This window comes from Polypterus senegalus, chromosome 2, assembly GCF_016835505.1.
Source record: "Polypterus senegalus isolate Bchr_013 chromosome 2, ASM1683550v1, whole genome shotgun sequence".
Taxonomy (NCBI): Eukaryota; Metazoa; Chordata; class Cladistia; order Polypteriformes; family Polypteridae; genus Polypterus; species Polypterus senegalus.
In genome coordinates this window covers 116,504,703-116,528,428 of record NC_053155.1, presented here as the reverse complement: position 1 = coordinate 116,528,428, position 23,726 = coordinate 116,504,703, and the positions used below count along the sequence as shown (strand labels likewise).

The 23,726-nt window shown below is 37.6% G+C and overlaps 1 protein-coding gene across 7 annotated transcripts in view; it reads right to left on the bottom strand.

The window, feature by feature from the left end:
• The window catches only part of LOC120523263 (HMG box transcription factor BBX), a 260,159-nt gene that overhangs the window by 146,402 nt on the left and 90,031 nt on the right, over window positions 1–23,726 (bottom strand). For all 7 annotated transcript variants that reach the window (XM_039744431.1, XM_039744435.1, XM_039744437.1 and 4 more), the window contains one exon: window positions 20,165–20,407. In XM_039744431.1, coding sequence (XP_039600365.1) covers window positions 20,165–20,407 — 243 coding nt within the window. The remainder of the gene's footprint in view (window positions 1–20,164; window positions 20,408–23,726) is intronic.

Sequence of the window (23,726 nt, the reverse complement as noted above, 5' to 3'; positions counted from 1 at the left end):
TGAGATATGATGAGACGTATGCCGGCAATTCACGAGAAGCACAAGAACAGGGCAGTTGGAGCAATTGTTTTGCATGCCGGCGTAAACGATATAAGGCGCCGACAATCGGAAATCCTCAAGGCTGACTTCGCAGCATTAATTAAAGACATGAAGGAGAGGACCCCATCGGCAAAGATCTTCATTTCGGGTCCACTACCTCTCGTCAGACGATCAAACGAGTACTACAGTCGTCTTCTAGGATTAAACAACTGGCTGCAGGGCTTCTGCAAGAATCAAGACATCGGGTTCATCAATAACTGGGACCTTCTTTGGGAAAGACCGCATTTCTTCAAGCGAGATGGCCTGCATCCGAACAGTTTCGGCGCCTGGGTCCTCTCTGAAAACATATCTAAGGTAATTCGTTTATCTTGACTATCTATCTCTGCTCTTAGCCCCTTCCGAAATGCTACTGTTGTGATGGGACATGATACTTGTTTAATAAAATCTTCCATAAAAGTGCACAACATTAATACTGTAATAACCAATCTCAATGCATGTAGAAAATCTAGGCAATACGGCATAAACACCAACAATTTAATTAAAATTACTACTTTAGATGAACAATGTATTAAAACTATAAAAACAGATTATAGATTAAACAAAATAAACACACAGAGTGGCGCTAATAAAAATAACTTCGTTCCTGTTCCAAATATCAACGCACATTGCATTCATCTCTGCCCCTCCAAAACATTAAATATGGCACTATTAAATATTAGAGCTTTAACTAACAAGACGTTTTTTATCAACAATCTTATTAGTGATAAAAAAATAGATTTTATTAAGTGAAACTTGGCTTAGCTCAGATAGCGCTGTTGTTTTAATCGAATCTGCGCCTCCGGATTACAGTTTTACTCGTGCAGATCGCCAAGGAAAAAGAGGAGGTGGCTGGCGACTTTAATTTTTATATAGATAATCAGTGTGACAAAAAAGTAAAAGAATTTATGAACCTCCTGGACTCTTTTGATTTGAGACAGTTCGTTAATCAGCCTACACATAAAGCAGGTCATACGTTAGTCTTAGTGATTACGTGTGAAGCATATTGTTAAAAAACACTTCTTTGACTCATCAGCAGCTTTAAAACTTAAAAACATTCTAAGCAATCAGTCCGTTTATAGTGCCAACTATAATAGCGAAGATAATGTAAATAGTTAGGTGGAAAGATTTAATACTAAAGTGAGAGCTGCTGTTGACATAGTTGCACCTGAAAAGACAGTTAAAAAATCTTTTGGCATTATTAAACCATGGAAGACCCAAAGAGTGTCTGATTTAAAGAGAACATGCCATAGAGCTGAGCGTAAATGGAGGAAGACTAAACTAATTATCCACTATGAAATATTAAAAGGTAAAATAACAGAATACAATAACACAGTGCGTCTTGAGAGGCGCTGCTATTTCTCTAAGATTATAAATAACAATGCTAGTAATCCCAGAGTCTTATTCTCTACGATTGATAGTCTGCTACACCCAGGTAACTCAAAGGAATGCCTCCTAAGTACTTCCAGTAAAACCTGTGAGGCTATTGCTGTATTTTTCAATCAAAAAATTAATGATATTAGAAATAACATAGTACATCTCCCCAACACTAAGGATCCTCCTAAACCCCAGTATTCCATTATAAACAAATTAAACTCTTTCACTAGGATAGATTTACATAAAATAATTTCTCAGATGAAACCTTCCACCTGTGTCCTTGACCCAATACCAACAAATTTTTTCGGGCGTGCTAATTGATAATGTTCTTGACATAGTAAATTAATCATTAGATATGGGGGTCTTCCCAGACTGTCTTAAGACTGCTGTAGTTAAACCCCTACTTAAGAAACATAATCTCGACCCCTCTGCTCTTGAAAATTTTAGACCCATCTCTAACCTGCCTTTCTTAAGTAAAATTCTGGAGAAGGCAGTCATTATGCAGTTAAATGACCACCTCAATAAACATGCTATTCTTGATAAATTTCAGTTGGGTTTTAGAACAAATCACAGCACAGAAACTGCACTCGTTAAAGTAGTAAATGATTTGCGGGTAAATGCAGACAGAGGCCATTTATCTGTTCTCATCCTCTTAGATCTGAGTGCTGCATTTGACACCATTGATCATAATATTCTTAGAAATCGCCTTAGTCAATGGGTGGGCCTCTCTGGCAGTGTCTTAAATTGGTTTGAATCCTACCTGGCAGGGAGAAAATTCTTTGTTAGTTGTGGTAATTACAACTCAAAGACACATGATATCCAATATGGTGTTCCACAAGGCTCTATCCTGGGTCGCTGCTCTTCTCAATCTACATGCTTCCGTTAGGTCAGATTATCTCAGGGCACAACGTGAGCTACCACAGCTATGCTGATGACACACAGCTGTACTTATCAATAGCACCTGATGACCCGATTCTCTTGATTCACTAACACAATGTCTGACTTGTATCTCAGAATGGATGAATAGTAACTTTCTCAAGTTAAATAAAGAGAAAACTGAAATCTTAGTGATTGGCAATAATGGATACAATGAGGCTATTAGAAATAAACTGGATACATTAGGATTAAAAGTCAAGATGGAGGTAAAAAGCTTAGGGGTAACTGTTGACTGTAATCTGAATTTTAAATCGCATATTAATCAGATCACTAGGACAGCATTTTTTCACTTAAGAAGCATAGCAAAAGTAAGACCTCTTATATCATTGAAAGATGCTGAGAAATTAGTTCACGCGTTTGTTTTCAGTCGACTAGATTACTGTAACGCACTCCTCTCAGGACTACCCAAAAAGACATAAATCATTTGCAACTAGTGCAGAATGCAGCTGCTAGAATCCTAACTAGGAAAAGAAAATCTGAGCACATTTCTCCAGTTTTGATGTCACTACACTGGTTACCTGTGTCATTCAGGATTGACTTTAAAATTCTGCTTATGGTTTATAAAGCCTTAAATAATCTCGCCCCATCTTATATATTGGAATGTCTGACACCTTATATTCCAAATCGTAACCTCAGATCCTCAAATGAGTGTCTCCTTAGAATTCCAAGAACAAAACTTAAAAGAAGTGGTGAGGCGGCCTTCTGCTGTTATGCACCTAAAATCTGGAATAGCCTGCCAATAGGAATTCGCCAGGCTAATACAGTGGAGCACTTTAAAAAACTGCTGAAAACACATTACTTTAACATGGCCTTCTCATAACTTCACTGTAATTAAAATCCTGATACTCTGTATATCCAACTCATTATAATAACTATTCATGGTGGCTCTAAAATCTGTACTAACCCCTACTCTCTCTTCTGTTTCCTTTTCCGGTGTCCTTTTACTCAAAGCACTGTAATGTTCCAACAATGATGGATGGATTAAAAGCCAGAAGTCTGTATGACCATCAACATCAAGTGACTCCGCGAGAACCCTAACTACAAAGAGGACTATTTCATTTATGTTAGGTAGAATGCCCAGAGGGACTGGGCGGTCCCGTGGCCTGGAACCCTTGCAGATTTTATTTTTTTCTCCAGCTGTCTGGAGTTTTTTTCTGTCCACCCTGGCCATTGGACCTTACTCCTTTTCTATGTTAACTAATGTTGTCTTATTTTAATTTCTTATTATGTCTTTTATTTTTCTTTTCTTCATTATGTAAAGCACTTTGAGCTACTTTTTGTATGAAAATGTGCTATATAAATAAATGTTGTTTTTGTAAAGTCCTTGCTCGCTTACTATGTAATAGGGGCGGGCGGTAAATCAAATTAATCCAATTAATTTGAGCTTCAGTTTTAAATCGATTTGAAAAATACCTAAATTGAAAAACTGAGTCTAATCTAATGCTTACACTGTCACAAGGCTGTACCTGTAATTCTATTAGTAACTACAACTGAATGTTGTCGTTGTACCCTAGAGACCTCCGGGTCTGTACATGTGTCAGACAAACACCGGTGAAGAGAAATGGCTGCTACTAATGAGTGCACATATACAGCTGAAGAAGACGCAATAATACCAACACAAGGGCATGTTACTTCAGTCATGTGATTGTTGTTTGGTTTTGTGAGGTCAGATGTGCAACAGACTACAGTGCAGTGCAAGGTTTGTAAAAAAGCTGTTAAAACAAAAAGTAGCAGCAATACAAACCTCTTTCAGCATCTGGAATAAAGGCATCCAGCAGAATGGGAGCATTGTGTTTCCCACCGAAATTCCAATGCTAGCTGTAATCACATTCCCAGAACTAATATTAGAACACAGTCAACTTTAGCTGCCTCGTTTTCCATTGCCACACCATATGACAATACAGGGTAGAGGTGGAAGGACATTACAGATGCGGTGGCATTTTACATAGCGGTTAAGACATGATGCCTGTTTATACGGTAGAAAAGCCTGGGTTTGTTAGAATGCTAAAAGTAATAGACCCCAAGTATAGAATACTGAGCCGCAAATATTTTGCAGAGGTGGCATTGCCCTGTTTGAACAATGAAACACAGGGGGAAATTGGCGTGCAGTTGGAAAAAGCATTGTTTTAATCTGGAACAATGGATCTCTGGACGAACAGAACTATGCCACCTTACATGAGCCTGGCAGTTCATTTTATTGACGAGGACTGGGCACTGAAAAGCATCTGCCTTCAGACGTCCTACTTCCCCAATGACCATATGGGGGAAATAATAGGTCAAGGGCTGAAAGAATGCCTGGCGTCCTGGAAGCTCACAGAAGACCAAATGGTTTGCATGATCATTGATGCTGGGACAAATATGATCAAGGCCTTGAAAGTGAATCAGTGAACTCACCTTCTGTGCTTTGGACACAGGCGGTACAACTCCATAGGTAAGTGGGTTGTATATCCTACTGGGCCTATTGCCAATCTCAATTAACACTAGAACTGTCGGTGTTCAGAACACCGGAACCACCTTTAAATGCCAGCAGTACATATCACACCTTTCGTTTTTGTTAATGGGCCATCGCATTAGCATACCACTCACTCACCCATCAAGAAAACAATGAGACAGTCAGTAATCCTCATAACAGCAGAGCTGCCATAAAACATATAATACAGTTGTGGTTGTCACATATTTTAGTGTTCATTTATTTAAATATTAGTTTCCATAATCCCACACCACTAATAAAATAAAAGCCTCTCATTAACATAAATACCAAAAGAACTGATTACTTTACAGTTGGGTATGGGAGGTCTTATTATTTTGCATAGAGGCATAGAGAGCGGATCAGCGAGCGGAAGCAGAGAGCGGATCAGCGAGCGGAAGCAGAGAGCAGAGCGGCGGCGTCTCCCACAGGCACGTAGCCCTTTGAAAGCACACGAGCAAGTTCACCTGAGATAAAGCCGGCAGCTGACCAGTAGAAATAACCGGCAGTGAGAAATTAAAGTCGATCGCTTAGCGGGTGGTGGAAACTTAAAGCGACGGTGATTCAGCTCAACACGGAAAGCGCAGAAGCACCTATAAAAACGGCAAAGATGACTTCAACATTTAATGTAAGTTCTATCTGCTCTCTGCCCATCGAGGGCACGTTTATATGTTGTGTGTCCTGCAGTATGTACAGCTCAGGTTTTCCGGCCGACAGTGCAGATAGCTTCACCTGCCAAAAATGTTTAGTTAATTTAGAGTTGGTCGGGAAAATACGCGAATTGGAGGACGCGTTAGGAATCTGATAGCGATTAGGCAAACCGAAAATTGGATCGACTCGGTTTGTTTAGACAATTCGGCTACATCTGATTCGGCTTCAGTCTCTCCAGGTCCCACTGTAGTCAGTGCGAGGCCGAAATCAGCAGCACCAATTCAGCCACAGGGCGAGTGGGTAACAGTAAGACGGGGGCTAAGAATCCAAAATTTAGTCCCCAGCACCCAGGTCACCAATTCGACCCAGAACAGGTTCTCAGCTCTCCGCAGCGCGCCTGTGGAAACTGAGAATAATAAAGTGCTCATAATTGGCGATTCCATAGTGCGGAATGTTAGAATTCCAAACTATGTTAAACCAGCAGTTAATGTTAAGTGCCTTGCAGGGGCCAAGATTTCTGGCATAAAGGCCGCATTGGACCGTGTTGCCGACGATGAAGTATCTACCTTATTGCTGCATGTTGGCACTAATGATATTTATTTACAGCAATCTGAGGTATTAAAGCGGAACTTCATCTCTCTATGCACCAAAGCTAAAACAAAATGTCGGAATTTAATTGTATCTGGTCCCTTACCAAGATTGTATAGAGGGGATGTGATTTATAGCAGATTGCATTCCTTTCACTGCTGGCTAGAAACCTGGTGTGCAAATAAAAGCATAGCATTTGTGAACAATTGGGATGATTTTTGGGAAAGGCCTGGATTTTTCAGAAGAGATGGTCTTCATCCTAACTGGAGGGATCTTATGTATTATCCCAAAATATGGCAGCAAAACTGCCTGGTTGACTGATTAGAGCACCATCCAGGCCGCAGTCATGTGATCTTAAATCACAGGCTGTTGTTTATCCCACCTGTTATTTTCCTGAAGCTGTTACCCATAATCCCTGTTGTGGGGCATCCAGTAAATTTAGTCTTGAACAAACCATAAATTAATTGATAACCGAAAAATAAGCTGTATAATTAGACCAAGGGATAAAACCAGACACTCCACCAGGGGCATCTGTAATAGAAATTTAATTCAAATTAAAACAAAAAATATATCAGCAGTTCAGAAAGAACCATGCAGTTTTAAATGCTGTTTATTGAACATTCGCTCTCTTGGCACTAAAGCTGTTTTGGTAAATGATATATATTAAGTACAAAATCTGATCTGTGTCTTCTTACTGAAACCTGGCTTAGTAAATATGACACTGTTCCCCTAGCTGAGGCGTCACCAGATGGATACTCGTTCCTTCATAAGTCTAGAGATTCTGGTCGAGGAGGAGGCCTTGGAATAATTCATTGTAACAAAATGCAAATCACTCCTAAAAATTTAGGCAACTTTACATCCTTTGAGGCATTCATTTTAAATATTAAAACAGATTCCAACACAATTATAGTGCTAGTCTACAGACCACCAGGGCCATATTCATTGTTCATGACTGAATTTAGCAACCTTCTGTCTGATTTGGCAATAAATTATGATCACGTAGTTCTGATGGGGGATTTTAATGTACACATCGATGTGGAAACTGACACTTTTAGCAAATGTTTTACTTATTTGTTAAATTCAGTAGGATTTTGTCAGATTGTCAAAGGTCCAACTCATAATCATAACCATACATTAGATTTAATTATAACTTACAAAGTTGAAATTCAAAATTTAAATATTACTCCATTAAATGTAGTTATTTCCGATCACTTCTTAATTACGTTTGATTTAGTTCTGCCCATGCTAGCGCACTCGCAGATTAAAACAAAGACAGTGCGAAATCAGATGGAGAACAACAAAGCTACATGTCTTTCAAATTGCATGGACAGAGAGTGTTAATAAATATAAAAAGGCCCTCTTTAAAGCTCGCTCAGAATACTATTCTACATTAATAGATAGCAATAATAAAAATCCTAGGGTACTTTTTAGAGCAGTGGCTAAATTAACAAATGGGAATTCAGATCAACAGTGCAAAATACCAACAGATATTAGCAGTACAGACTTTATGAACTTCTTCAATGAGAAAATTAAAAATATAAGATCCCAGATCTCAGCATCACAGTACAAACCAAATACTAGCTTAGCAGACCCTGTCTCACATTGCATTCAGCACTTTAATAATTTTAATCCTGTAACTGAGCAGGAAGTCGTAACTTTAATTTCGAAAATGAAGCCCACTACTTGTTCCCTAGATCCAGTGCCAACAAAACTAGTAAAAAGTGCAATGGATGTTCTTGTAGCACCAATTCTAAACATTATCAATAATTCATTATTGCATGGCACAGTACCTGATGCACTAAAAGTGTCAGTCATTAAACCATTACTTAAAAAGTCAGACCTAGACCCACACATACTAAATAACTATAGGCCTATTTCAAATTTACCATTTCTCTCTAAAATACTAGAGAAAGTAGTAGCCAGTCAGCTTCAGTCACACCTTACGCATTACAATTTATTTGAGAAATTCCAGTCTGGCTTTCGCACTGGTCATAGTACAGAAACGGCACTAACACGGGTTGTAAATGACATTCTGATATCCTCTGATGAAGGAAATTCCACTGTAATTATGTTGTTGGACTTAAGTGCAGCGTTTGACACCATTGACCATTCTATTTTACTGCACAGGCTAGAAAATGATGTTGGGCTTACAGGCCCGTGCTCGCTTGGTTCAGTTCTTATTTATCAAATCGATTCCAGTATGTACAGAAATGTGCTGACAGTACTCCATCATTATACACAGAAGTTGAATATGGTGTCCCAGGGCTCAGTACTGGGACCTTTACTGTTTTCACTTTACATGCTTCCACTGGGATCTCTCATTAGGAAACATAATGTTAATTTTCACTCGTATGCAGATGACACCCAGTTATACCTTTCATTTAAATCAAATGAAGTTTCTCCGATGTTGTCTTTAATTAGTTGTGTTAGTGAATTAAAGGAATGGATGAATGAGAACTACTTGTCTTTAAATACAGATAAAACAGAGATGTTAATTGTTGGAGGGAATGACGCTGATCACAGCAATATTTTGTCGTCATTTAACTCAGTTGGAATCCCAATTAATTTTACTGAATCAGCCCGCAATCTAGGAGTTATCTTTGACTCTAGCATGTCATTTAAAGCGCATATTACAAAGTCGTCCAAAACCTGTTTTTCCATCTTAAAAATATTAGGAAATTAAGGGCTTTCTAAATAAACAGGATTGTGAGAAATTAATTCATGCATTTATCTCTAGTAGGATTGACTACTGCAATGCGGTGTTCACTGGCTGTTCAAACTGTTCTCTATACAGCCTCCAGTTAATCCAAAATGCGCTGCAAGAATTATTACAAGAACAAGAAAATATGAACACATAACCCCAGTTCTTAAATCTTTACACTGGCTCCCAGTTAAATTTAGGGCAGATTTCAAAATCCTCCTTTTAACATATAAAGCATTAAATGGCCAAGGTCCGCTTACTTGTCTGAACTTATCATGACTTACAAACCTGAGCGCACATTAAGATCTCAAGATGCCGGTCTGCTTAGGATTCCAAGGATTAATAAAATAACAGTGGGAGGTCGAGCTTTTAGTTACAGGGCCCCTAAACTGTGGAATGGTCTTCCTGCTTCCATAAGAGATGCCCCTCGGTCTCAGCCTTTAAATCCCGGCTGAAGACTCACTACTTCAGTTTAGCATATCCTGACTAGAGCTGCTGATTAACTGTACATACTGCATCTCTGTTGTTAGTCATTAGCACTATAACATAAGTAACATGATAATTATATTTGAATACTAACCCTCACCTATTCTGTTTCTTTTCTCGGTACCCAAATGTGGCCATTGGTGCCACGGCCCACCTGCCAAGTTGTTTGCCTGCCTATGGTAAAGTCATCCCTGATGGAGGATCACAGGAATCATGGGAAAGAGGGGTCCTTTCATCGGAGCAATGTTTCAGCCGTGGCATGGCCAAATGGAGATGCAGCTAGATGGATGAGGTCTCCAGGACTCTAAAAATATCCAAACCTAATTATGTCATATCATCTACTGTTAAACCGTAATTCTAAAATTTTTATTATGCTGTCTTAAGGAATTGTTCTGTTGTGTATATTGTATTGTATTGACCCCCTACTTTTGACACCTACTGCACGCCCAACCTACCTGGAAAGGGGTCTCTCTTTGAACTGCCTTTCCGAGGTTTCTTCCATTTTTCCTACAAGGTTTTATTGGGAGTTTTCCTTGTCTTCTCAGAGAGTCAAGGCTGGGGGGCTGTCAAAAGGCAGGGCCTGTTAAAGCCCATTGCGGCACTTCCTGTGTGATTTTGGGCTATACAAAAATAAACTGTATTGTATTGTATTTTGAAAAGATATAAAACGTCATGGAATGTTTTTCTCGTGTTCTTTTTATATTTCTTGGAGTAAAAACACAAATGGAATGAAAAGCCGCTTCAGTCAAAAACAGTGCATTTTACAGTTCATTTCAAATAAAACGCAGAGTTGCCAACTTTGGTCAGCTATCTGGAGTGAGAAGTCTGCACACACATTTGCATGTATGTTAAGTCTGTAGGGTTTGCAAAATACCCCAACGCTTTTGATGTAGCTAGTATTAGGTTTATAATGGAATAATATAGATTTCCTGTAAGATTTCTTCCATGAGCATCAGAGTCTGAAAGCAAGAGTGTCACGCCACACGCATCGTGAGAGCTGGCAACCCTGACAACATACATTTTTTGTTTCACTTGAGCTGATTTGCATAAAAAATATTACATTGTACAGTTGATAAAAAGCATAAACTTGAACAATCATGAAATCACCAATAAACTGTGCCCATTTATGCAACAATTTTTTAAAATACATACTGCGTTTGAAAACTTTTCAACTGTATGATTTCAGGACAGAGCAGCCATCCTGTTAGGAACATTACAGCTTTTTGGTTGAGGGTGTTAGATTTGCTGCTGTTATTAATTAACATTAACTACACATTTGCATAAACAAAAAGGCTACATATGCCGAAGCATGTCTTGCTTTGGAGTCTGATGTTCATTGGCGTTGGAAACGGCTGTTCTAGTGTTAATCAGCCCCAGCTAGATAATTAATCATTTTCTACTCAAATAGCCTAAGTACTTATAATTAATAATAATAAAAATACTTATAATTAATAATAATAAAAAGTTCTTGTCAATATAGTGATTTAATTACAGTTATTCTCAAGCCATTTTTTTTGTCTCTCCATTCACAGAGAATGCCATGAAAGACAGGCGGATTGACCATACCAATGGCGTGTGTAAGATAGTCATCAGTTCATTCTCCTTTACCTGGAAAAAACAGAGAGACATGGCAGCGGTACAAGCTGAACTTGGTCTACCTCCCAACCAGCTCATCTCTGATTCTCCAACTCAGTGGGGTTCAAGACAACAAATGATTGTAAGAATGTTTGAACAAGAGAAGGCCACTAGGCAAGAGCTAGGGTCAGATAAAAAAAAATAAGACACTTAGTACCCACATGGCAAGACATTGACATGCTGGAACCTATGAACAGTGACAATAAACCACTGAATGATTTCACTGATGCATTGTCTGGTGAAACCTACATAAGCCAGTGCTCCACCTGTTTAACAACAGTCTACTGAAGTCTGAGCAGGGAGAGACTGAACTCACAAAAAATTAAAAGCAACATACTGGAGTATCTGAACAAGAAATACAGCTATCTGGCTACAATTGAACTCTTAGACAAGGTGTCACCTGTAGAACCCCGACTCCGGACAATGTATATAGAAAATCACAGGGTGGACAGAGTAAAAGAGGGGACTATTACAGAGCTAATGTCTTTGTTGACCGACAAGGCCACCTCTGAATCTTGCAGAGCTGTGAGTGTACATCAAGTGGATCCTGAAGTATATCAGTATAGAAATTTGGAAAGGGTGCCCCAAGAAGATGCTAAACCTGTGTCAAAGAAGAAAAAACACTCAGGAGCTTCTTTTAGAAGTCAGTAGCATTTGCCCTAATTTCTGAAGACCCACTTCAGTGGTGGAAAGTACATGAAGCCAACTTCCCAAGGCTCGGTAATTTAGCTAGGAAATACTTATCGATCCCTGCAACAAGTGCCCCTTCCGAGGGGGTCTTTAGTGCTGGTGGCAACATTTTGACATACCAGACGGCAAGTGTCAAGCCAGAATCTGTACATAGACTTGTTTTCATGGCAAGAAATTTGAAACTTTAAATAAATCTGAGACAAAAAACAACAGGTAATTAATTGTATAGCTGTTTCACATATTGTACACCATTACATATGTTAGTCATTTGGTGCTGTTCTTGTTATTTTTCAGCATTTTAATTGTTGAAGAATGTTTAACATTGTTTTATTGTTGCACTGCTACACAATGTTTGGGGAAAAGAACACTGAAGACCTTTCTTATTTGTCATTTATAATGTATGTTGTTAATGCCTGCCCATGGTGCTTTATTTTATGCAAATGTATTTCGGTTTATTTGATAAATTATTTTTCTGCATTTTATGTTTTATTTTATATTTATTATTTAATATTTATTTTAGATTTGATTTTTTATGAAACCCTTGAAGTGTAGATTTTTTGTTATTGTTGTTTTCATATAGTTTAAATATAAAGGAAACTATTCTGAGTTCATGTAAAAAAAATTGAATAAAATCAAAAATCATCCATAACACTGGAAAATCAAGAATTTATTTTTTGCCCATATTGCCCAGGCCTACTATGTAATGTTCTGGTACAGCTTCTGCTCAGTTCAGGGTTATAAAACACTAGAGGGGGTGTTATATAGGAGGTAAGTTAACCTTTTCAACTGACAGATTTCGGGTAACAGACCAAAGCCCGAAAGTCTTGTCATGGTGAGGAGAAGTTCAGTGTAGTTTGGGAAAGCTCAAAAAAATCTGAAAAGAACCGATACTTTCAGTTCCAATCGATACTAATATTACAACTAATGGTTCTAGCATTTTTCCCTCATTTATTGAATTTATATAAAGCATGTAACATTCCATACAATCAAGCCAAACTTAACAAAACTAAATTCAATTCAAACCCCACCCATGAGAAACACAGGGAGGCCAACAGCCAGAGTAAAACTTTTGAGAGTACTAAAGAGAGAAAGGAGTCTTTCTCCCCAGTGTAAATGCCTATTGTAAAATATTACTCATTAGAGCTTGCCATCCATCCATCCTCTTCCATTTATCCGAAGATCTTGCCAGGTTTTAAAATGAAAAGTTATGAGCAGATTCTCTAAGAGAGAATTTGATTTTTTCCACTTTCAAACAGTATATAACATCATTTACCCACTGAATTAACAGAGGTGGGTTAGGATTATTCCAGCTGAGTAAGATCAGTCTACGAGCCAATAGTGAAGTAAAGGCAATTATAGAATGCTTGTCCTTCTCCACTTTAAGTCTATCTGGGAATACACCAAACACAGTCATTAATGGATTAGGGGTAGCTGTGACACCAAGGCTGTCTGATAGGCATTTACCGGTAAGTATTTTTGTCCAGAATGATGTTACTCTGGTACATGCCCAAAACATGTGGCCTAATGAAGCTAGAGCTTGATTGCAACTTTCACAGGTTGGATCTTGCCCTGAAAATATTTTGGACAATTATAAGCAAGATAAATGTGCTCAATAAAAAAAATTAAGTTGAATAATTGAATGTTTTGCGCATATGGAGCTAAAGTGAATTCTGTGCAAGGCTGCCTTCCACTCCTTTTCTGAAATGATGAGTAAGAGATCCTTATCCCACTGTACTCTGAGATCTTTAAAAAGGAAGGGACTTTAAAATGATTTTAGATATTATAGAAATGCTGTTGGAGTTTTCAAGACTGATCAATATCTCTTCTGGAATAGAAATAGGTGGGAGGTGAGGAAATTTGGGCAGATTTTGTTTAGCAAAGTTTATAATTTGGAAATAATGGAAAAATTGTGTTGATGGGAAAGTAAATTTAGAGTATAAATTAAAGTTCAAAGTATTTAGCTGTGGTATTATTAATGTATCAAAAAATGCATTAGACTGTGTGTTGTATTCTGTAAACTGAGTAGAATATAAGGACTTATAGTAGTCTCTAAATGTATGCATTATACTTTTATGGCCAATGATTCTAACTCCATCTTTGTTGGTTATTACTGATATTGCATTGTGAACTTCCTTCTTGTGAATTTGTTGAGCTAAGATCTTATTAGCTATCTCTCCGTTTTCATAGTGATGATGTCACGATTTAAAAATGAGTTGTTCTGATTTTTTTGTTGTCAAAAGGTTAAGTTCTGATTGCAAAGCCTGTCTTTTCCTAAAAAATGCCTCATTTGGAGACCTGGCATGTTCTTGACCTATTCTGGTAATTTCACTGATTAACTCATGAGCGGTGCCTGGTTTCCTCCAAACGTGACGCCTGGCATTCACACCAAAGAGTTCAATCTTTGTCTCATCAGACCGGAGAATTTTGTTTCTCATGGTCTGAGAGTCCTTCAGGTGCCTTTTGGCAAACTCCAGATGGGCTACCATGTGCCTTTTACTAAGGAGTGGCTCCCGTCTGGCCACCCTACAATACAGGCCTGATTGGTGGATTGCTGCAGAGATGGTTGTCCTTCTGGAAGGTTCTCCTCTCTCCACAGAGGACCTCTGACAGAGTGACCATCGGGTTCTTGGTCACCTCCCTGACTAAGGCCCTTCTCCCCCGATCGCTCAGTTTAGATGACCGGCCAGCTCTAGGAAGAGTCCTGGTGGTTTCGAACTTCTTCCACTTACGGATGATGGAGGCCACTGTGCTCATTGGGACCTTCAAAGCAGCTGAAATTTTTCTGTAACCTTTCCCAGATTTGTGCCTTGAGACAATCCTGTCTTGGAGGTCTACAGACAATTCCTTTGACTTCATGCTTGGTTTGTGCTCTGATATGAACTGTCAACTGTGGGACCTTATATAGACAGGTGTGTGCCTTTCCAAATCATGTCCAATCTACTGAATTTACCACAGGTGGACTCCAATTTAGCTGTAGAAACATCTCAAGGATGATCAGGCGAAACAGGATGCACCTGAGCTCAATTTTGAGCTTCATGGCAGAGGCAGTGAATACTTTTGTACATGTGATTTCTCAATTTTTTATTTTTAATAAATTTGCAAAATTCTCAAGTAAACATTTTTCACATTATCATTATGGGGTGTTGTGTGTAGAATTCTGAGGAAAAAAATGAATTTAATCCATTTTGAAATAAGGCTGTAACATAACAAAATGTAGAAAAAGTGATGCACTGTGAATACTTTCCGGATGCACTGTACATATACAAATAGAATTAATGTATAATTGTAATTAAAATGTTAAAGTGGCAGGGAATGAAATAAAATGTACAACTACAGCAAAAGTATCAGTGTAATTGGCCAAATTGCAGGTAAAGCCTTCTTTGCCTTGCCAGGAAATAATGTAACATTAATCATATTTCAAAAAGTGTCAAGATCAGTTTTTTCAGCTCTTTTTCTGCTTCATTCAGAGAACTAAAATGTAGAACTTGCCTTGAATATCTACTCTTAATTAAGCATGATACAAGAGACTGTATCTAAATTTGGCTTTGTGTAAGCACTGTTTAATTCTGTAAAATGTGGCATGTTTAGGAGCTGTTTAGGGTGAATAATCAGGGAAAATGTGAATGTGGTTATTTTCAAATATAATCTCTTGTTTCAGTTTGAGAAGTGTAATAAGTACATAAGTTTAATATGTCACTGTGCTCTGTGCAAAAAATATTTTATAAATCCACTCACATGTACAGCTAACACAAAGCCAGATTTAGCACATAGGGGCTCATCATTTAGAACTGCTAGGCAAGCATTAGAAGACAAGAAAGGGACAACCACAAAAATCAGCATTATACTATTTCTTTGCCACATAGTCAGAATGACATTGGATCTTCTTTTCCTTGTTTGGCATGGCATGATTTACCTAAGTGGGGCATGTACATAAAGAAAGGGAATAAAAACATCTTCCCCAACCAGACTTGACCTAATTTTTAAATTACATGTAATCTATTTGATTTTTGTTTTTGTTATAAGATTTTATTAAAAAGTTTTGCTTTGATTTCAGCCTTGACACCAATAAAATATTAAAAATGTCCATTTTATATCAAATTAACCTAATAAAATACAACAAATATTATTCAATACATCTGCAGATTAACTGTTCTGGCTACCTACAAATTATAATAAATAAGAAATAAAGGAAATATGTATAAACTAAAATAAAACATTTATTATTATTATTGTCTATAAACGTCTCGAGTCCTCTGACCTTTCCAATAAAGTTCTCTCCATATTATATTTATTCCTGGGCATTACAAAAAAATTCCTATAACAAGGCTTATCCACCTTCAAAAGAAAAACCCCTTTTACCTGAGACTGACTCAAGTTGTTATTTTTACTCATTAATTACATGTTTTGTGTCTTTATAATCTCACTGCAAATTCATTAACTATTTTAAAATGTTTTGTGGTAATCATATTAGGCATCAGTTTATGTAACCAATCAAAAAGTGGTGCTTGCCTGACACAAAGAACAAAAATATGATAAAATAAAATGGAAACAGAAGTCCTCATAAAATTCTAAACAGAGACGGTTGTAGTTAATTTAATGTAAAAGTAAAATTAAATGACATACAATTTTTACAGTTGAATAAAATGGATTGATCCTGCCTTACACATGATGCTTTCTGGGATAGGCTCTAGCTTTCCTGTGACTATGCACTAAGTAAGTGGGTATAAAAGATGAATGAATGGCCGGAAGGGTGGCATTGAAATTACTGAAATTAAAGTGTAAGTTTAAGTAATAATTTATCATTAATTATTTTTTATTATGCATTGTATTATTATGCGTTCTGTACTATAATATGAGTAAGTTAGTTTTTCGAAGCAGTGCCAGTTCAGGGCTGTTTGCTACTTTCTGCTATGTACTGCATACTATTGTTTTCACTTGTTATAGTACTGTTTTCATATACTACAACAATTTTTAGCATTCAACTGCTAAATGTATTTCTCCTACCAAATTATTTTATTCTCCTATTCTCCTCCAGGTAAAACTCTTTGACCTAACAGATCCAATAACAATAACCTTTAGAAAAACAAAAAATGAAGTAGAAAACCCAAAGCAATATGTCTGATATTCTAAAGTTCATTAATAATTAGTAAAACTAACTTTAAAACCCAATTTAAAATAAACATAAATCTCAATGGAGAAATCTGATATAACATGGAATTCAAAGCTTTCTTCATTTTCTGGCTAGCTAGCTGTACATAAAGGGTCGCTCTGCAGACCCTCCAGAGCTTCCCTCCTCTGAGCTAAAAGCCAGTTCTGTGAATGGACTGCACAACACCACCACCAAATTAAGTAATAACTATGTCTGACACACATTACATAAGGATCTGAATTAATTATATAAGCAATCTAAGTCATATATTGTATAAGCAGGGATCAAGATTTCTCTGATCCTCCTACCATTTAACTGCTTCTGGATACCACTTCAATCTCTGGTCAAATGACTTCTGCTAGCTATCTGCCATGACAAAAAAAGACTGATCTAAGATCTCTTCCTTTTTGGTACTAAGCTTGTGAGACATGCACTTTAATGCATTTGTGTGTATAATGACCATCAAGTTTATATTTCATGGTGTGTTTAGTGGTGTGCTATCACTGATGCCACTTTCCAAACAAATACAATTTTTGTAAGTACAGAGGGGTAACATAATCTGTCAAGTCCATGATGCGTACGATGACTAATTTTGGGGCAAGATACCTTTATTTGGGTTTGATATGCTTTTTAGACTGGGGGAAAGTCCAAAACTCAAGAATATATTATACAGTCATGGCCAAAGGTTTTGAGAATGACACTACAAAGACATATTGGTTTTCACAAAGTTTGCTGCTTTAGTGTTTTTAGATCTTTTTGTCAGATGTTTCTATGGTATAATTAAGTATAATTACAAGCATTTCATAAGTTTCAAAGGCTTTTATTGATAATTTCATTAAGTTTATGCAAAGAGTCAATATTTGCAGTGTTGGCTCTTGTTTTTCAAGACCTCTGCAATTTACCCTGGCATGCTGTCAATCAACTTCTGGGCCAAATAATGTTTGACAGCAGCCTATTTTTGCATAATCAATGCTTGGAGTTTTCAGAATTTGTGGGTTTTTGTTTGTCCACCTGCCTTTTGAGGATTGCCGATAAATTTTCAATGGGATTAAGGTCTTGAGAGTTTCCATGCCATGGACCTAAAATTTTTATGTTTTGTCCCCCGAGCCACTTATCACTTTTGCTTTATGGCATGGTGCTCCATCATGGTGGGAAAGGCACTGTTCATCACCAAACTGTTCTTGGATGGTTGGGAAAAGTTGCTCTCGGAGGATATTTTGGTACCATTCTTTATTCATGGCTGTGTTCTTAGGCAAACTTGTTAGTGAGCCCACTCCCTTTCCTGAGAAGCAACCCCACACAAAAATGGTCTCAGGATGCTTTACTGTTGGCATGACACAGGACTGATGGTAGCGATCACCTTTTCTTCTCCAGACAATCTTTTTTCTGGATGCCCCAAACAATCGTAAAGGGGATTCATCTGAGAAAATGACTTTACCCCAGTCCTCAGCAGTCCAATCCCTGAACCTTTTGCAGAGTATCAGTCTGTCCCTGACATTTTTCTTGGAGAGAAGTGGCTTCTTTGGTGCCCTTCTTGACACAAGACCATCTTCCAAAAGTCTTTGCCTCACTGTGCATGCAGATGCAATCCCACCTGCCTGCTGCCATTCCTGAGCAAGCTCTGCACTGGGGGTCCCCCAATCCCAAGCCATGAATCAACTTTAAGAGACGGTCCTGGTACTTGCTGGACATTTTTGGATGCCCTGAAGCATTCTTCACAACAGCAGTGGAAATGGGTTTTTTGAGATTAAGTTCATTTTCGTGGCAAACAAGGGCTTTGCAATTAATTACAATTCATTTGATCACTCTTCATAACATTCTGGAGTATATGCAAATTGCCATTATAAAACTGAAGCAGTATACTTTGTGAAAATTAATAATTGTGTTATTCTCAAACTTTTAGCCACGACTGTAAAATATGTTTTGGAATGCACATAGCATAACAGTGAAAAATGAAAAGAATAATTTCCTGAAACAAAAAGTTAAATTAATCAACATTTTATATGAACTGATAAATTCAAGTCTGATTTAGCATAAGCTGCCCTCAGGGTGTTCATAAGAAATGTAATGATACTTCATTAGATAGAAGTACATAATAAGTGCACCAAATATTATATATATAGGGCTAGGTCCCTTGTAAAAGATCAAATATAAAAAAAACTCAATATTTGTTATCTTTGACATTGAAATAGTCTAAAACGATACCCCAAATGCCTATGTTTAAAATTTGCCATTTTTAACTTTCTAGGAAAGGCTCTTAAAAGGGCTAGGGTCACCAGTAAAGAGTTAAATATCTAAAGTATATTTGTGATCAGCAACCTTAAAAGACCATAAAACCACACCCCACAAGCCTATATTACTAACCACTATTTTGTTAAAGTTTTATGAAAAGCAGAAACTTTGACACTTCATATCCCATTAGGGAGTGAACACTTGGTGCCAGTTTATGTGGCATGCACATATTCCAAGTCCTTCTGATAATTTTTGCTGAAGACACCCATTAGTTTATTTATCATAAGTGTGTCATTTCTTGCACAAAATATGGTCCAAAAATGGCCTAAAACAGGTTTTTCGGGTCTGGAGGATGAAAAATAGTGGAAACCGAAAAAGCTTGATGTCATGCATAGTTGGAAATCAGAAAGAGTTGAATGGCATACCATATGTGGAGATTTTCTCGTACTGGAGAGTCAAGGAAGCACCAAAAACTGAAGTGATTTCAAAGCATTAATAAGTAATTCTTACAAACACAAAATGAAAGTTTCTGCATTAAGTAGAATTATTTAGAATTGCTTTACATATAATATCCAAAATTAAAAAATATAGTACATCCATAACAATAAACAGCTCAAGGCCAAACAACAGATAACTATTTCCTCCCAATTATTAATTTTCATATTAATTTCTGACACAAACATAACCCATTATGCATTAAAGGATTTGTGGCACATATGCTGAAATTCTTGACTGCAAGTAACTTTTAACCCAGTTTTAACATGTTAGTCTTAATGTTTTGTATATGTTGCACAAAAAAATTGATTTCTTATTTAAAAAAAAACATCTGTGTATATTCCCATTACACACACAAGAGATTACAGAGGCCACTAACTAGGCTAACACTAACACACAATTATAGACAATAAAAAAGATTTGTGATTTAGAGGGAAATATGTAGATGCATTCCTAAAACCTTACACTTTTTAAGTGATAAGCAAGGGCCAAAGCCCCTTTTTTTTCTTTTGAACACATTACTACCTGGTAATAATATAACAGAAAATATATTATAATGCTGAAGAATCATTATGAGTCAAAAGTAAAGCTCCTTGGATTGACCAATACTTCAGAAATTGCTAATGGTGATTGGTCCAGCAGATATGAAATGTTTAGTGTAACATTTAATAAAAAAAAATACCTCCTTGGCCATATCAGTGTACTTCTGTTTTTCTTTAGGCTCCAGCACTGCCCACCAGTCAGCTAAGATTTTGGTAGCACCTCTGTTGTCCAGCCGTGGATGTTCCTGGCGTACAAGTGAGCGGTGTCTTTTACAAAACAACAAGAAGGCATTCATAGGTCTTCGAGCACGCTGTTCAGAAGATTCTTCATCTTCAGTTTCATCTGCTTCAATCTCTAGTCCCTCAGGATTTAGATGATGCTCCTGTAATGACAAATGCTATTAACTCTCAGTCATATTATGCATCTCTAAAATGTTCAGCTGCAAAAAGTTCTAGAACCATAGAAATATTTAGCAATTTTTAGAAAAGCCTGGTTTTGAGGTACTACATAACTTTTTTTTACCTTACAAATTTCTAATAACCAAATTAATGCAAAATTTTCATAATAATGGAATTATTCTTAGACATTATATGTTGGCACTTGATAGTTTTATGAAATCAAATGCTTGTAATATTCATAATGAAATGGATTTCTATTTTCAAAGAAGATGTCACTGCAGCAATTATTAAGCATACTGGTTTTACATTAGTATTAAAATTGGATAAAAATAAAGGTCAAAAACTTGTATTAAAGAAAGAGTAATATATTTACTTGGGATGCATTGGCACTACTCATTATACTCATTGGTACCCATATTTGTCCAATACTGCCCCCAACAGGTACTCGTACACAGTCATTTAAATTAACTTTGATTACGTCTTTTTCTGATTACCAAAAAATTACTAAAGGGTGATACAGCAGTAAATATTCTGCCCAGTCCCTCATTTAAAGACTCAAAAAAACGTAAGGTGATCAGAAGTAGGTATGTAAGTAACTGGAGGAATATGTAGTGCAAACTTAAAATGAGTATTTTCCACCTGAGAAATTGGTTGAGCAAAAGAATCACTGTTCAATAAACAGCTCTCTCGTACTAGTCAGACTTGCTTACGCGCTTGATCTTTATGTTTCTGCAAGGTTATTCTGGGTTCAAATTTAACTTCCACAGGAGCTTTCTCATACTAATTTAAAAGTTAAAATACATCTCAATTGATTTTACATACACCTTTAATATTTGAAATAAAACTAATATAACAAAACAATAACATAACAATAAAAGTTTTAAATCTCTCCAGTCAGCTTTGTGTACTGCAGTCAACACTGTGTGTCACTTTCTGGAGGAAAACGCTGTGTAGCAAGATACAGAATTAGGGTTGGTGATTAAATAAATGTTAATGCTAGTAAATTAAATATCAGAAAACATGCCACTTGTAAATTACACTAATTCATATTGCTAATACAACAAAATATATTGTCGCAGATGGCTGGTGGGGCAACCTGGCCATGACGCCTTGGAGGACCGGAGGAGGGCTTACGCCTCACTCAGACTATGTGGGGGCGACCTTCCTGGTGCCTTTGGTGGCCACGGGTACAGGGCTTTGAAGCTCAACCCTGTAGGGGCCCGTGGTCACTGTCAGGGGACGCCCCAACGCCTTGGGGACCCTGGACCTCAGCACTTGCGCCACACCCGGAAGTGCTGGGGGGAAGATGAGCTGGGACACCCAGAGTGCTTCCGGGGATGCACCCGGCACTTCCGCCACACTGGGGCGTGTCGGTGGGAGATTGCCGGATCACACCTGGAGCACATCCGGGTGCTAATAAAAGGGGCCGCCTCCCTTCGTGTGAGGACTTGAGTCAGGTGGAAGCAGGACGAGGTCTATGGAGGATGCAAGGATCCGGCCTGAAGAAGTAAGGCATTGTGTTTGTGGCCAGGACTTTTGGGGACTGTCGAGCACCATTGTAAATATGACTTTGCATAATAAACGTGTGTGGGGTGATTACAACGTGTCTTCCTGTCTGTGTCCAAGCCAAGCTCCACAATATATATATATATATATATATATATATATATATATATATATATATATATATATATATATATATATTTGGGTATTTGGTACAACAGTACAAACATTCATGTGCAGTTCTTTTGTGCTATTACTGCTCAGAGGAGATATGCAAGTAAGAATTTCATTATAGAGTTAGGTCCATTAATATCTGGACAGAGACAACTTTTTTCATTTTTTTAACACAATCCCTTTATTTCAGGAGCTCAAAAGTAATTGGACAAATTAAATAACTGGAAATAAAATGTTCATTTCTAATGCTTAGTTGAAACCCCTTTGTTGGCAACGACAGCCTGAAGACTTGAACTCATGGACATCACCAGATGCTGGGTTTCCTCCTTTTGAATGCTCTGCCAGGCCTTTACTGCAGCGGCTTTCAGTTGCTGTTTGTTTGTGGGCCTTTCTGTCTGAAGTTTAGTCTTTAACAAGTGAAATGCATGCTCAATTGGGTTAAAATCAGGTGACTGACATGGCCATTCAAGAATTTTCCACTTCTTTGCTTTAATAAACTCCTGGGTTGCTTTGGCTGTATGTTTTGAGTCATTGTCCATCTGTATCATGAAACGCCGCCCAATCAATTTGACTGCATTTAGCTGGATTTGAGCAGACAGTATGTCTCTGAACACCTCAGAATTCATTCGGCTCCTTCTGTCCTGTGTCACATCATCAATAAACACTAGTGTCCCAGTGCCACTGGCAGCCATGCACGCCCAAGCCATCACACGGCCGCCATCGTGTTTTACAGATGATGTGGTATGCTTTGGATAATGAGCTGTTCCTCGTTTTCTCCATACTTTTTTTTTGCTATCATTCTGGTAGAGGTTGATCTTGGTTTCATCTGTCCAAAGAATGTTTTTACAGAACTGTGCTGGCTTTTTTAGATGTTCTTTAGCAAAGTCCAATCTAGCCTTTCTATTCTTGAGACTTATGAGTGGCTTGCACCTTGCAGTGCACACTCCGTATTTACTTTCATGCAATCTTCTATTTATGGTAGACTTGGATATCAATACACCTACCCCCTAGAGAGTGTTGTTCACTTGGTTGGCTGTTGTGAAGGGGTTTCTCTTCAACATGGAAATAATTCTGCGATCATCCACCACTGTTGTCTTCCGTGGACGTCCAGGTCTTTTTTGCGTTGCTGAGTTCACCAGTGCTTGCTTTCTTTCACAGGATGTACCAAACTCTAGATTTTGCCACTCGTAATATTGTAGCAATTTCTTGGATGGGTTTTTTCTGTTTTCACAGCTTAAGGATGGCTTCTTTCACCTGCATGGAGAGCTCCTTTGACCGCATGTTGTCTGTTCACAGCAAAACCTTCCACATGCAAGCACCACACCTTAAATCAACTCCAGGCCTTTTATCTGCTTAATTGATAATGACATAACGACGGACTTGCCCACACCTGCCCATGAAATAGCCTTTGAATCAATTGTTCAATTACTTTTGAGCCCCTGAAATGAAGGGATTGTGTTAAAAAAATGCTTTAGTTGCCTCACATTTTTATGGAATCGTTTTGTTCAACCCACATAATTAAAGCTGAAAGTCTGCACTTCAACTGCATCTGAACTGTTTCATTTAAAATTCATTGTGGTAATGTACAGAATCAAAATTCTCTGTCCAAATATTTATGGACCTAAC